At 36.9% G+C, this 15,906-nt stretch overlaps 1 protein-coding gene across 9 annotated transcripts in view; it reads left to right on the top strand.

Moving 5' to 3' along the window:
• Nucleotides 1-15,906, top strand: part of LOC142343189 (innexin unc-9-like) — a 103,688-nt gene that overhangs the window by 44,015 nt on the left and 43,767 nt on the right. For 8 of the 9 annotated variants that reach the window (XM_075394910.1, XM_075394907.1, XM_075394913.1 and 5 more), the window contains 2 exons: nucleotides 13,372-13,505; nucleotides 15,621-15,707. In XM_075394910.1, the coding sequence (XP_075251025.1) occupies nucleotides 13,372-13,505; nucleotides 15,621-15,707 (221 nt within the window). Of the gene's footprint in view, nucleotides 1-10,077; nucleotides 10,509-13,371; nucleotides 13,506-15,620; nucleotides 15,708-15,906 lie in introns of those variants that run through there. The other variant, XM_075394914.1, reaches the window with a different exon arrangement.

Below are 15,906 nucleotides of genomic sequence, written 5' to 3'. Positions count from 1 at the left end.
CTTGCCTCACGCTAAACTGCGGATCCATTTATAGTTTTCGCTTTCTTCGTTTTTTCTCTAAGTAGCTTAATTAAGCGGTTTCGCGTCGCCAATTGAGTGATAACCGGCTTCAGACTGTTGATTCTTAACAATGATCCCTGGTGTGTTTACGTTTAACTAGCGAGTGCTTATTCTGCTGTTTGACATTTGCTAAACCAATACACGTTTCTATATCACCTTACCTATTTGTTTGCCAAGTCATATTAGAGTTCTAGCTTGTGATTGCTTACTGTCAATTGGCCCTGAAGGCAACAATTTACCGCTTTAGTGAATTTTACAGCACAAATTGAGTTTCTTTAGCACCATGAATGATTAGAGCAAAAGTTAATGAGCAAGAAGTTTGAAAAGTCTTACGGACTTCGTAAAGGACCTGGATCAAACGGGATTTCACAAGCCACAACAAGGATCTGAGTTTCCATTGAACTAACCCAAATGATTCTTTTTTCTTGTTCCTGCTTCTCCTCCCTTCTACACTCTGACTGGGTTTCCTTCATTGTTGCCCATCGGCTGATAGACATGTTTCTCCCGTCCGGAAGTTGACCAGAATTTGGCTGGCGTGCATGTACGGGTTGACTCCATCTGTGGTTTTGTGTGGTTTTGTTCCCACCCGCCCGCTGGAAGAAAGTTTTGATTGTCCGTCGCTCCTGCTTCTTGCGCAGCCAGGTTCGCTCGTCTGCTTTGGTGAGGTCCTGTGGGGTTCTGTTGTGTCTTCAACTCCTCCTGGTAAGGGGTTTCTTTTTGGCAGCCGCTACTTGCCGGATCAAGTTCAGTGGTACTACAGGAGAACATTTCCTGACTGTTTGCTACCACTGGTGCCTCCAGACCAATCGCTTCCCGCCAATGGTCAGCCGCATGCAACTGAGATTTGAACTCAATTTTATAGTCTGTGCCTGTGCTAAGATGTGCACTCAAATGTTCGACGGCTAGCTGCTCGTTCGCCGTGTTCACATCAATTAATTCTCTGACCGTAAAATGTGTTCCCTGTGGATGTGCATCCTCCAGATTCTGACTGCCTTGCCTCTCATCTATCAAAACGGGGGAAGAGGGTGGACGCTCCCAATCTGTTGAGTAGCTCTCCTCGCAATCCGGGGTCGGCGGGCCGAGGTCAGCGTGTTCTTGGCTGTGTTGCGGCCCTTCATTAGGCCTCTTGTTCGTCTGGAGTCTTGGGGATAGCTGCAAATTGCTTTGGACCAGCTCAGTTGTCTTTCCTTCATTTAATTCTCCTTCTGCTGAAGCGGTGTCGTCGCTTAAGTCGGAGTGCAAGGCTTCCTCAGATAAGCTTTCTTTGTTGTCTGCGTTCAGTTCGTCAGGAACTTCCCGGGCCTTGTCCTGTTCAGCGTCTGACATAAAATTGGCAGAGCTTTGCCGTTCCTCATTCCATGCAGCCGTAGGAAATACAATCTCCATCAGTTTTGTCAAAATGAGCAAGGTCTGTTGTAGAATTGCAGAAGCTGAACATCTCAGCAATTGGCAGTTCCCTATTGTGGAATCAGAGTTTCTCTTTTTGTTCTGCGGTAGGCTCCAGTAGCGTTGCCTTGCGCTCGACCTCCCGTTCTTTTGGTGACAAACTCTAAATCGTTTTCTGCATCCTCTACTTGCTTTTCTTTCTTTCACATTTGTTCCCTTCTCCTTTGACGGACCAGCTGTCATGTGATTGTCTGGGTAGTCTTCTTGCGTGCCAATTCGGGAGGCAAGATTTTCGCAATTCAGTTCGTCTCCGTCTGTTGCTGCCACTACTTTTAGTAATGGACATTTTTGAGTGCACAACGTGATTACTTCGTCCACTCGCTCATCGCTGTGAGGAAAGGTGTAGGTTTTTATTGTCTTCTCACTGGTGGGTAGAGCTAAATAATTCATTTCTGATTCTTTACTGTCACCCAGAATGTTTTCAGTACACCCTCTTTGATTTCGTTCGTCCCACTGATCAGTGTTTTTGGGCTCCTCAGTCTCCAGGACGGCACTAGATGCTGCTGATTCAGTTTCCACTAATTCGTTGCCCTCAACCGACTCTTGCAGTCTCTCATTGATCTGCCCCTCCACCACCTGCATGTCTTTCACTAGATCTTGCATGTGGCTCCAGTTCCTGTCTCTAGGCAATTGAAGATAGATTTGATCTGTAGTTCTGAGCCAAAGTGCTTGAATCCTGGTGTACTCCGTGTCCGCCTCGTTGAGAACAAGATTGGTGCCCCAAGCAATTACCCTCTCCGCAAAATCGGCTAACAGTTCCTCTGCTGTTTGAAAAATTAAGTTTTCTAACTCGTCTTCAATCAGTGTGTCCAACTCATGCTCGCTTCCTTCTAGCTCCATACTCTTGGACCAGTCGATGTCTAGTACCCCAGGTTCGGCACTTGCCTCTACTGTGTCCTCCAGTTCGAGATTGTTGAAAGTCATATCAGTCTCCTTTTCCACTTCCCTCTCAGTGCTCGGAATTGATTGTGCTGTTGAATTGCCACTGTCTTTGGAGGAGACGGCTTCCTCTACAAGTTTTTCAGTTTCAAGTATTCTCCCTTGCTGGGTCTCATTTTCTTTGCTACGGGTTAACCACTCGTTCGATGTTTGGTACACCGCCACCTTGCTGCCATCACTTAGGGTCTTTGATTCTGGGACGAGGATTCCAGTTTCTATTTCTAATCTCTGGAGCTCCCAGACAACATCTTCGAAATAGCTATAGTGGTGGCTCGCTCCGAGTCCTGCCCTCAATTCCTCGCGAGCATTTGTGCACATCAAGTCGATTGTTATGTCATCTCGTTCACCTCCATCCACGCAACTCAATTTTAAACTCCACAGATGAACACGTTGTGCGAAGCCTTCTACCATCTCATAGGGTCCCTGTCTTTCAAATGCGTGGATGCCCTGTTGAATGGCTTGCGGTCTGGGACTTATCTCATCCAGGTTAGTCTTCGTCTCAACATCCTGTTCGGCGTAGCTCACCGTCGGTGCTCTATAGTCTTCACGTCCCTCTATGTCCCACGGCTGCGTGTGGTAACCGGGGGATGATTTCGCCTCTAATTGTTCTCGCATCATTTCCAACACGTTTGTTGAGTTAAGTCCATTATCCGCAATCCAGCGATCTACTTGCTCCAAATCCACAACACGTCCATTAGAACAAAATCGAAACATTTTGTAGAGCTGTCTACCCATCTCCAACAGTTCCATCTCTTCATTCCTCTGTCGATTGTGTATTTCGTTCTCTTCGCCGTACTCGCTCACCACTTGTCCTGGACTTGAGCCAAAGTCACACCGATCGTTCCCATCCCCCTCGCAGCTGACGTTGTTCCGATACATTACCACCACTCGTAGACTTCCGCTCTATTGTGTCCCGCTGAAGAAGAAGCCCACCCAGGAGCGCCACTGTAAGATTCTGAATTTTGATTAGGCTTCCTATCACGGGAAAACGTTAGCGCCCAGATCTCACAATTCGAAAGGTTTTTAGTTTGGTGGTTCGTCTTTTTCTTAACAACAATAAATTTCCCTTACTATGCTCTTGGCTGTTCAAAAGTGTCAATGGTAAAACACTTAAATTAAGTAACTCTAATAGCTAATTACAATAACTCAATAGGCATCAGGTAGCAAGCACTATGACAATCAAAATAACTACTACTATAACACCGATTGCCGCTTATACTCAAACGCAACCAAACAGCTGGAATTATCCCTCAGCTAATAACAGACTGATGAACCACAGTCTAACAACAACAATGAGTCCGAGCTTCTCGCTCAATCAGGCAAACTCTGCCAAATAACTATAACTAATCCGAGCCGCTTGCTCAATCAAATAACCCAAGTTCCTGAGCCTCTCGCTCACTTGCAACAGCAATCGGTGCTCAATAATAAAACCGAACTGCAAAGACTACTCAAAGCTTCTCGCTCAATCAAATCAGTCAAACATAGCCAAATAACTCTAATTCTATAACAGCGACTATTCAGAGCATCGCGCTCAATCGCTCCGGCAAAGTTAACGCAACGACGCTCAATAACGATTCACAGAGCCTCTCCCTCAATAATACCGGCAAACTATGCCAAACAATCGGTAATTAACTCGGTTCACGGTTAGCAACTTCTGCGCTGCGCTTATAGTGTAAGCCGCTTATATACTGAGCCGAGCAAACAGTTTGTTTACTCAAACCAAACAACCGTCATTATTGCACAAGGTTTTCAGCCTTCTATATTGCTATTGGCTACTTTGTTTACATTCCGTAATACCACTGCCGTAATAAGGTGACATGTTAAATACCAACACATACTTATTAAATGTCAGTCAAGATGGCCGCCAAATTTACGTATATGTGAATTCCGGATTTTTCGGTTCTTACGTGCGATTTATTTACAAAGGGGAATTCGTAGGGTACCATCCATGTGTCAGCTGACCCGCCGCAGGCTTACGGCCTGGTGGCGTCGTACGTCCGTTATACGCGAAATAATTCAAAATGGCCGACAAACCGGTATATGCCTAGTTCGTTGCCGATCCTAGGTTTCCGGGTCTTTTGTTTACATAAGGCGGTTTGGGGGGTACGGTTCGCATTCGGCCTAATCAGGCATGGGCTCAAGGCCTTATTACACCCTGTAATAGGTGGCGTCCACGAAACTCAAAAATCAGCGTTTTCGGATTTTACCCCAAAATCATCACTTTTTCCCCTCATAAGTGTTAATAGCTCCGAACTGGGTAAAGCTGGCACTACCAATCCTGGTTTGTAAATAGCTTAGGGGTGCTCTAGGCTGATGGTGACCCCAGCTTGGTTCAGCCATATCCGCTTCAAAAAATCGGAGCGGGTGGACAAATTTTTGGTCCCAACTTGTAAAAATTTTCAGATTTGACCAAAATCGAGAACTCCTAAAAATCCTAATTTCTTTCAGTTATAATGGATGCCAGTTACAACTAACGGTTTTTTCGTTGCGACAAGCTACTCACGGATTACAGCAAGCTAGTATTCAGTATAGAACGCAATTTTATATAAATCCCCGTAAAATGCATTGAGTTCAGTAATACGCTATAATTGGTTTATGAACTTCAGCTACGTAGCAGTGGCTTTTTATATGCTCTTATTGGACCTCATGAGAGCTAGGATACCTACATATAAATCACGCAAGAGATTGAAAGAGATGGCTTAACCTCTTCACAGAGACTTTCATGATAAAAGTTCAATGATGACATTTATTATGATTCCACATTTTATGATAACAGTACATATGATAGCAGCAAGCGCCAAGGTTCTGCCAACTCTCAATCAGTGCACCACAGATCCCAAATCTTTAATTGAATACCCGCAAATTCTGAGAGTTCATGGTAACCGCTCTAACAAAATTACTTCACTTTCCGTTTCTCGTTAAAGTCATTACTGAACCTAATCTACTTGGTAGCTTGTTCCCCGTCTAGAGCTGAATGTTCTCTTAAAGGTTGTCCGGTGTTCGCAGCTGTTATATTGTCTCTAGTTGTCTTACCTAATTGTCCGTTCAACTTTAAAAAAATGTTTCACACCTAAAATTCTGATAGTTGTGGTTTTAGGCCATTGGTTACGATTTTACAAATGCCTTAGTTGTAGTTTTCAGTATTTTGTAACATTTAAAATTTCTTTCATCCCATCATATAAAAGTTCTAAGAATACAATTTTTTGATAATTTGGGCAGGCTAATGAAATTGAAAAAAAAACTGTTCACGGGGACGAGGAGTAAGCAATTCGCCAATACATTTTTATACCAATGCACTTACTATTCTTAATTGTGTTATAAAATTAAAAATGTTCTTTGTTTTCGCTGGGGCCGAAAGATATTGGTACTTAAAAAAAGGAGTTAAACTGCACTTGTGTTTATCATTTGTAAGGGAACTATAATTCTACTATGCTATTGAAATATTTGAAGTCAAATTTTTCAAAAAAATCCATTTCTCAGATCAAAATAGAAAATTCAAAAAACTAAATAATTGAAATAAAATTGAGTTGTTAACGATCAGTTTTTCTGCAACAAAGTCACTGAAAGTAATGTCGTTCTGAGGATCAAAAATCAAATCCACTGCGTCTCAAAAAAGATTATTAATTATGTAACTCATACTTCTGCTTCAATTGTTTCTTTTTGTTTTTTCTATCATTACCTATAACTTACTTATTATTTTCAGTAACAAAAAGTTGGCAAAGTAATCTAATTTTGGAAAAACTAATTTGTTTCATCACTACGAAAACTCTTTAACATACAAACGCCTTTATCATATATTTTTTTCGTTACAAACTTACGTTACCAATACAATGAGAATTATTTTTCTAAATTTCTACAATTTTTTTGATATTTTGTTTTTTTTGTATGTCAGTTTTCCATTCGTGATAATTTTTGCATGTACCTTGTTACTTTCTTCAAAATTATGGGTTTCTAATTTTACCAGATTTTCTCTTCTTTTAACCATATAATACATCTCTGACTTACTTATTCATCTGTTTTCCAAAAATTAAAGCTAAATATAATTAATAATCATTATGAAGAGCGACAATAAAGGAAAACACAATGGTTCTTGTTTTTTCGAATAGCTCATACTTGCTTTGTCTTATTGATAATTTTTGTTCTCTAACAGTTTTGTTGTGATTTGGGTTTTTGTTAAACTCAAAACTCTTTTAATTTATTTTAAACAAGTAAGATCCTGTACTTTTACATTATTTGTTCTTTAGAGTATAGTGTTGGTGATTGGATGTTTCCGAACTGTAAATTTACAGTACAAAAATTTTGCATGCTATATAAAAGATATATATATATATATATATATATATATATATATATAAAGGCTATGTGTATGGGAATTTTATAGTTTCCATGTCAAACAACCACAATTTTAAATAACTTCAGCAGATTTGAGTTTGGTTTAAAAAATATTCTATATCAAGTACTCCACCAAATTTTTTTTCATTTGCAAGAAATGCGTAAAAACTAACTTTTGGTTTGTTTTTCATGATTTCTTGAAATAAGTTTATAAAGCGCCCGTTCTGAGCATCGATTGGATATAGTTCGTGGTAAAGAACAGTAATGTCAAAAAAGCGTCCAAATTATGATTTTTTGCAATAATTTTAGTTCTTGATTTTTTTTTGTCTCTTGAGCAGACTGATACAAGGAAAACTCAAATATCCCAATTAAAGACAGCTTTTTGACGTTCTTTGAGTTTTTTGTCATTAGTTGTCTGACGTTGAGTAACTTTCTAACAAAATCGTCGGTACCTCAGTTTTGTCACTTTGTTCTTGATGTGATTTTGTTGGCAAAAAAGGCTAAAATTTTGATTTATCATGCCTACCAGAAATTTCTATGTGTGCTTTTGAACAAATTTTTTTACAACAAAATTATTAATTAAACAGATTTCATTTTTTCGCAGTTTTTAATAAAGTATCCTTTAGTTTCGATCATCATTAACTCAATTTTACTTTTAATCTTTCTCGAAAGATAATTGTAACAATTATGGTAAATGTGTCTCTCTTTTGATGTAGAAATTTCGCAGTTGAAAGAATGTTCTAGAATTGTTGTAAATGAAAGAATAGCCAAGTTATTCCAAAACATTCACTCTAATTCATTTCTTGAGTGACTTCTTCGCGCTTGACTTCTTGATTTTTTGAGACCTAAGATGCTCTTATGCAGAAATTACGTCTATTGCTTTGTTGAAACAAGCGGTTGCAAGATACGCCATCATAAGCGTCTGAGTTATTTATGTTTCAGTCTATTACTCCGGAGGTTCTGGGTTCAAACTCGTACTAGAACCCACAATTTTGCATGTATGGAAAATTATCTAGGCTGCAGAATACTCTGAGTTAATTTGCTCCGCCTGTCGTTCGAGATCAAATTGTCCGACGTCAGTCGTCTTATATTTGTGATACGTGAGAAGCCTATACTAAGTTTTCATTCTTTCGCAATCAATAGATATTCAAAAGAGGCGAAAGAGCAATGAAAATAAGATTAAAAGTGTTTTATCCCATGTTTTAAGATAGTAAATCGGATTTTGCTTACGAATGCAAAAAAATTCTGAGGGCTATTTGAACCAATTGACCACTGGGGATGGTCTGTGAAGGCCCTTCGTTTTAAAAAATTTTTGCTTCCTGACATTTAAGAATCTGGGAACAATATTATCGATCACTTTAACTCACACCACTGATTCATAAGTGACTTAAACCGGAAATTAAGCAGATGATATTTATTTTTTAGGTTACCACTTATAACTAGAGAATAAAATCATGTTATGCCCCTGTCTCTTAACTACTTATATTAGTTATAGCATCATTTAGCTTAACAATATTGAAATTTTCACCGATCTTTTCATCATATTTACCCATTTAAAAGATTGCCATAGCCGGTTGCAATCCAAAATTGTTCCAAACGACCTTTTTTTTCTGGTTGAAAACCCGCAGCTAGATTTTCTTCAGGGCTGCACGCAAATACAATACAATAGCAAATTCCATAATAAGCTTCATTACTTTAACTATCAGCCTGATGCTAAAGAGCTTTCAGTATGCTCTAGATAAAATAATTTGCAGTAGGCGCCAATTGTTGAAAAGTAGACATAGAAATTTCACTTATTTAGGTGTAAAACCATCAATAAAATGAAAATTCTGCTGTAAAACTCACTTTTTAACTTAGTCATTTCGCACCAACGGTGACGACGCGACGCCTCAAACATTGAACAATTCAAAGGAATTCATTTTTCAACATAATTTATTTACTAATTGGCTGTTTTGTTTACTTTTTGCCTTTGATTTTATGCATGGAGCTTAACTGTTGAAACTTTCTAAGTATATCAGCGCATTATTTCCGTAATAACGTAATTGAAATTGCCTGACATTTTTAAACACGTCGTTTTCGTTCCCACTTTGGTAAAAATTTGTAAATTTCAATACTATGTTTGACATCGGTACTCAAACGATGTACAGCTTTTTTAAACTAATAATTCTTTGTAATTTCCCTTTTTAAAAGTCATACCTTTCTATCACAACAAATTTTTTATCAGATACCTGTTAAAGCGTCAGCTTACCAAATCTTTTCTGTTAATTAAATTCCAAAAAATAGTTCCCGTTTCTGAACATTTTTTCATGTGTCAGCATCCTTTCTACCTTCTCGTTGTACTGAAAACTAAAACCAAAAAGCTTTGCATATTTCTGTATGCAAATTTGCAAATTTTAGAATTCTGTCTTCATAACAGATTACTTTAGTTTAGTAAATTCAGTTCTGTTGTTAGAAAAGGGATGATTAAGTTTATTAAAGTGCTTACCCAAAATTTTGGGCATTTTTCTGGGCGTTTCTATAGACTAATTCCCAAAAGACGTTTTGGTCAATTTGAATACACACTTAAGCTCAATTGAAATATTTTTGAAGTTCTTTTGTACCTGATAATTTTACTTTTTTCAACTTTTTTTTTGTTTAATTTAACAAATCCATACCGGATATTTTCCTCTGTTATCTGGAATTTTACCCAGTTCTTACCTGGCTGGGTTTGCAACAGAACATTAAGCGTGCAACGTTGCGACACTAGCCTTGCGGTGGCTAAAATTGAAACCGCGCTTATGATTTATAACCTGTGGTTATAACTTTAACGCTGGGCTTTCAAATCTTTCTGAGGGTAAATTTTGGTCAACGACGTTGAAAACATCTTTTTGGCTGTGGTGAAATATACCAGTCAATTGTTTTAGCAACATTTGCCCGAATCTCGGGGGAATTTTGAGAAATTTTTCAACTAGGGGGGAGTATTTCTTGTGGACGTGTATGGTCATCATGTCTTGGGGGTAAATAATGTCTCCTCCGCTAATAGCCCGCTCGATAAAATTTCAGCCCCCAAAATACTTGCTAAAGCGTGATAAACTGGGTATTTCAGCTTTTTACAACCATTTTATTCTGATTTTGGATTTGAAATTGCATTGAGAGATATCACTCTTATGTCCGTATGTCATATAGTTTAGCACATATATTTTGTAGTTGAGGCGCTTCGCATAAATTTTGGCAGACTGTCTTTGGGTTGAAGAGTTGCGGTTGCCCTAAAAGGGTCTTTTTAATACCAATTTAATAACATTTCCGTTCTGGGCGTTATCTTGGAAAACAGTTTATCATAATTTAATAGTCCTGAAAAAAATCAATGAAAAATTATTTATTTTTGCAGTCTCTAATTATTTGATGTAGACAAACGAGAGTCGAAAATCTTTGAATTATTCAAAATCTTCACAAAAATCAGCAATGCTGGAGTGAACTTAGAAAATACTTGTTGTTTTATTGTAGTTTGCTGTCACTCCTTTTTCCAGGTTAACAGATTATCATTTTTAACAGTTAAAATGGTTTAATATAGTTTTAGTTTTCTTTCAAATTTTTTTTTTCTGAAAAAGAGGTTTTTCTGAGTTATCTGAAGTATCTGAGTTATCTGAGTTACCCTTTTACTGAGTATTATGGCTAGGTTTCAAAGTTGACTACTTATCAACGTTTTTAGATCCATTACCGTTTATTGTGGACAGCCGCAATCATTGGGAAAGGTTTGTTAAAATTTGAGTAATAACCTTGACATTTTTTGGGGAATTATTGGAATTTATGTTATCTGACGTACAGTTTATCCCAAACGGTTTTTTTTGCAATATATTGCAGATCGAGTAGAGATGGAAAATTATCTTGTTTGGGGGGGGGGGGGGGTTAATCAGGCGCAATTACTGTGAAAATGGACCAGTTCTGGATTTGAACCATCATCTCTAACTTGCACTCCTAATGTGCTAACCATTACACCAAGTGTTCTTAAGACACCTAACACAGCTCAGTATTGGGTTTTAAAAATTTTAAGACTGAATTATAAAGGATTACTTTTGTGCTGTAAAAATTGTTACTGGAGCACATCTCATCACTCGAAATTTTACTTCAATTTTTGAACACCCACGTTTGTTTTTGAACTTTGGGTTTTGAACATTCACAAAGAGTAGAACTTCTCCCTATATCAATGTTTTAGAAGTTCTGCTATGAACAATCATAAGGCTAGATCAATATTTAATGTGAAAAAGATAATCCGAACTTGTTGTCGTTTCTTTTCTCATCAATCTCCCTTCAATCTCTGCATCTTCCCTCTAATGCCACCACATGAACCGCAAATCAAAAGTTATCCCCACTTTTGTTAACGCCCTACTTATTCATGCTCCCATGCGATCTGTCAAAAACAATTGAGCAGATAAGTGTAAGATCGGTTGTTGGTTACAATACATAAGATAAGATATAGGCTGTAAAAAGTTATTTTTAGTTGAATTGTTTATAATAATTTTTTTCTTGTTACGAGTTTTACTGATTGCTCATTTCAATGAATTATCTGCAAAATTTTGCTAAAGAATTTCAGACATCTCTACTTTTTGTATTGAAACAAACGATTTTGCAGGCACATTTGCTTTTTTAAAGGCGACTAATTATTTTCGGACTTTTTAAGGTCAATTATTTTTTCCTTAAAATAAATTTTGTAAATTTTTGCACGTGGCTGTTGGGTCTCATTGGCGAGAAAGAAATCGTATGCTTAATTCTCCATTAGAAACCTTGACACATTTGATCAACTGTTTTTGATTCGTCAATTTGCCTTTTGGGCCATGTTCCACCGGATATGCCTGACAGATTTGTTCATTAGGCTATGTTCACATTTTTCATTTCATACTTTTTGAAAAAAAGTTTTTAATGAAATTTTAACACAACGGAAAATGGTGGCAGTTTTTTATTGGAAGTTAAATAAAATGTGCGTTTACTAACAAAAAAACTACTATTAGTGTAAGCTATACTAGTTGTCTATAGTATTCTTGTAAATCAAAATTTGAAGCTAGATAGTGAAATTTTAACAGAATAAATTGAAGCATCACTTCTTGATTTTCCAAAAATTTTCAAACGATCATTGTTTTTGACGAATTGGCACAACTGATTAGAATTTGGAAACCAGTATAGAATTATTTGAAACAACCTCTATTTATGGTATTAAAATTTTTATACAGGAAAGTGAAATGGTGTCCTCAAACCTACTACTGGATTTTTTTTTCAGAAAATCAGTTCGGAAAAAGTACCTCTAACTAAGTATCCCCATGTTCTGGATTTTTTGCTGTTAACAATAATTCTAGTTAGCTTGTTTCATTGTAGCCAGGGTAATGTGTGGGGAAAAACAGAACTAATTTTTTTTGGAGTTCATAAATTGGAATGAATTTTTATGTTTTCTTTTATATCAAAAGTTTTTGCTTATAAAATGATTTTTTCTTTTTTACTTGATTCATTTACACAGTGTTTAAGTTTATGAGGACTAAAAAAAATTGAATTGGAGCAAATCTTTCTGCAAAATTTTAATTGCTCTAAAGCTTAACTATCAACGGGTTCTTTTGTTGATAAATTAGCGCTGATTTGAAAAATAAAACGGTTGAAGGGTAAACATGCAATATTACTTTGCATTTCTCTTTAGCGTGGTAAAAAATTAATTTACTTTATGGTTGAAAAAAATTAATAGTTCATCACGTATCCTTAAAAAGAATTTCATATAAGAAAGAAAATCATATTGAGCCTAAAAACTAAAAATAAAACCAAGTGAAGATCTTAACCATAAAAAATTTGCAGGTAATGCAGTAGCACTTGATGTAAGGATAAAATACCCAATGCCAATATACCCAATGTGACAAAATCCCAAAAACATACCCAGTATTTTATACTAATGTTGAAACTACCAAAACAATCATTTAGCATAAATTTTGATTGTGTGCTTGAGCATGTTTCCCTTCATCGGCCCATGGAACTTGCTTGATATGAAAATATCACAGCCAGCTATGGGATTAAATTATGAGGTCAATTAAGAGAAAGCATGTTTGTAATACCGAGTGCTAATTTGCAATCGGATTATTGAACGTTAAGATCAAAGCGAAAAAATTGGGTAAAAAAATAGTGGCATTGGGTTTATTGGCATATTGGGTATTTTGGTATTTGATATGTTGTCATGTAACCGTAGCACACAGTTCTAAATTAAATGAAATACACCTATTAATCTTACCCCTTTTAATCTGAAAACTTCGTTTTTGCCATGTAATGATTTCTTGTAGTTTAAACTTTTATAGGTTTCAAAAGTAGAACAAACATAAACCAGAACTATGAGAAAGAGAATTGACCCTTAAGTTGTATGTATGTTGTTAACAGAACACCAACAATCAAGGCCATTGAAATACTTCAAAATTTCTGGAGCCAGAAAATTTCTGGGCAAGAATGGGATGACATTCAGATTCTCTGCAATAATGCACAATTCCGTAATGCGAAGATGCGAGTATGCAGTGAGGCAATATTGGGTCACTCAGTCTCTGAAGTTGGACCAGTGTTGTATGATGTGTTTGTGTATGCATGTGTGTGTTTTAGTAGAGCACCTGATAATGTTTCCTCTTCGGCTGGTGAGTGGTATCTCCCAGATCACAGGGACAGGGGATGGGGACTTCGTGGACAGACTCAACCACAGATACACTCCTATTGTACTCATCGTATTCGCCATTCTAGTTAGTCTATACTTCCGATCATTAGCTTACGATCATAGACACCCATCATTTGACATGTCTAGTTTAGAACAATTGATCCTCTTTCGCAAATTGAAGAAAATTTTACGCCATTTTACTGAATGACGTTGTTTCAGAATAGTTAGTTCAAAGATGAAAACGAAGACTGTTAAAAAACGCCGAACAGCATTGTTTGTTATTTTTGCGAGTAAAGTAGAGACAAGAAAAGTGAATGTCTTTCACGTGAGTTCTTAGGTGTGAAGAGACCAACCATGCTTGACAGATATTGCGTACAAAAAGATTTTGATGAAAGAACAGTGATATCCAAAGCACCCCCGAATCTTTAAAAAATTCAATTTTAATGTTGTACGAAATTCGGCTCGAATAAGATATGTCTTTTTCTCTTATCTTAGTTTGGCATGCTCGATAAAAACGAATTGGGTTATGTTAAAAACGAAATTCAGTCCTCGAATTTTGTAGCCTGGATTCCGCAATTCTTAAATTTTCTTTTTTGCGATATTCTGTTACTAATTTCCCTACAAACTAAATAGCCTAGCTTTTGAATGTAACCGAATTCTGCAAAGTTCATGTAAATTCCATCTATTACTATAAAAAGAAATTAAGTTACATTCTCGGTCAATTCTGACCTACGCAATTCACGTCTGCCTTTACAGTGTAATGTGACTGGACCTATGAAAAGAAATAGGCCTGACTTTTTTTAGCCTCGACAATACCAATATTTAGCCTCCCCCAGTTGGATTTTGTAAGATTTTTTCCTCCAGACTGGGGAAAGTTGAGATCTAGAACAGGAAAACTTGCGTGAATATGCTGAAATCACTCTGCTAGTGGTTCTCGGTTAATAACAAAGATTCTCTGTTTATTTAGGTCATTAGAGAGTCGCTTACTTAACTTATATTATATAACTTAAATATATATACTTTAAATATATATTATTATACAACAAATTTCACTCTTTCCTGTGATAGTGTCGATCTTATCAATGTGTTGTATTGACAGACAGTAGCTGACTTCTCACATAATTGAAGTGTCTCTAATTCAAAAAGACAAGAGACTTAATTGAGACCCTTCGTTGAAAATATTGCTTAATATATAATATATGGCTCGTTCTTATTAATCAACACCACTCCAGCCTCCACCTTAGTGGTCTTATACGGTATAGCTCGCCAAACTTACCTCCCTTGTAACATAATAGGTTATGATTTCCGGGGGGGGGGGGGGGGGGTCTTAATGGGAAAGACACGCATTTTTATTTTGAAATTACGAGAGCCATCAATGCACATTTTTAAACAGAATTACGCTGCTGAAGCAATGGAACGCTGTGGGACCTAGCCCGGGTTGTTTTCGACAAATTTAATTGAATTCTTAATCCACAAGACGGAACAAAAACGACGCAAGAAATGTACTGCATGTTCGGTTTTCCTCGTCAGAAATGGTTGGCATGTTCGGTATGTTCGGTTTGGAACGTAAGAAATCGCCGGTATATTAGGTCTCTTAGGTTCGGTAGGTTCGGTTTCTTGGATACGATATGTCTGGTTTTAGACAAAAGGACATAAGTTATTTGTCGGTTTCTTTCATTCAAAATTTTTGGTTCTTTTGTTTACAATGCATTCAAATTTTATTTTAATTTTCTAATCGAAGGAGTTTCAATTGAACGAGAGCCATCAATGTAAATTTTTAAACAGGAGACCTCTGGGAGACTATTTTTTCCAAAAAATTGAATGTTGATTAATTTTCTTCTTCAGCTCATTTATAAAACTAGTTGAACAAATATGAAGGTTTTGTTTGATTTTGATTTCATTTAGTTTGAAACCGACTATACCGACGGTTTCTCACATTTAAACCAAACCAACCGAATCCAAGAAAGTGAACATACCGAATCTTAGAAACTGAAAATACCGACGACTATACCGTACATGCCAAAGATAATTCTGTACGCTTAAAACCGAACATTCCGACGATATCGAAAAAAAGGTAAAGGCTTTCGCTTTTTTGTCTAACTAAAATCAGACATACCGAGGATGTTCAAACGTTTACAAACGACAATCTGAGTTAGAGATCGAATATCATATATAGTGATCCGTGTTGTTTTGTTTTCAGACAACAACAAAGCAGTACGTGGGAGAACCCATCCAGTGCTGGACTCCTAACCACTTCTCACACGCATGGATCGAATACACTAACCACGTGAGAATTCATCAATTCTCTTAACACTTAAACTAACATAATGAACACAAAATTTTTAAACTCAACTAAACAAGGTAGGCTAGCATTAAGATACTTTCTATGAAAATAACAAAAATAGTAACCAAAGGATTCAGCAGTTCTCAATCTGAGGTCCCAGATTGAAGGTTTGCGTGTCCAAGCCGTCCGGGGTGGAAAAATC

This window comes from Convolutriloba macropyga, chromosome 7 (genome assembly GCF_964194025.1).
Source record: "Convolutriloba macropyga chromosome 7, txConMacr16.3, whole genome shotgun sequence".
Classification (NCBI taxonomy): Eukaryota; Metazoa; Xenacoelomorpha; order Acoela; family Convolutidae; genus Convolutriloba; species Convolutriloba macropyga.
Note: the sequence above shows the minus strand (reverse complement) of the source record. Positions and strands in the feature narration are given on the sequence as shown.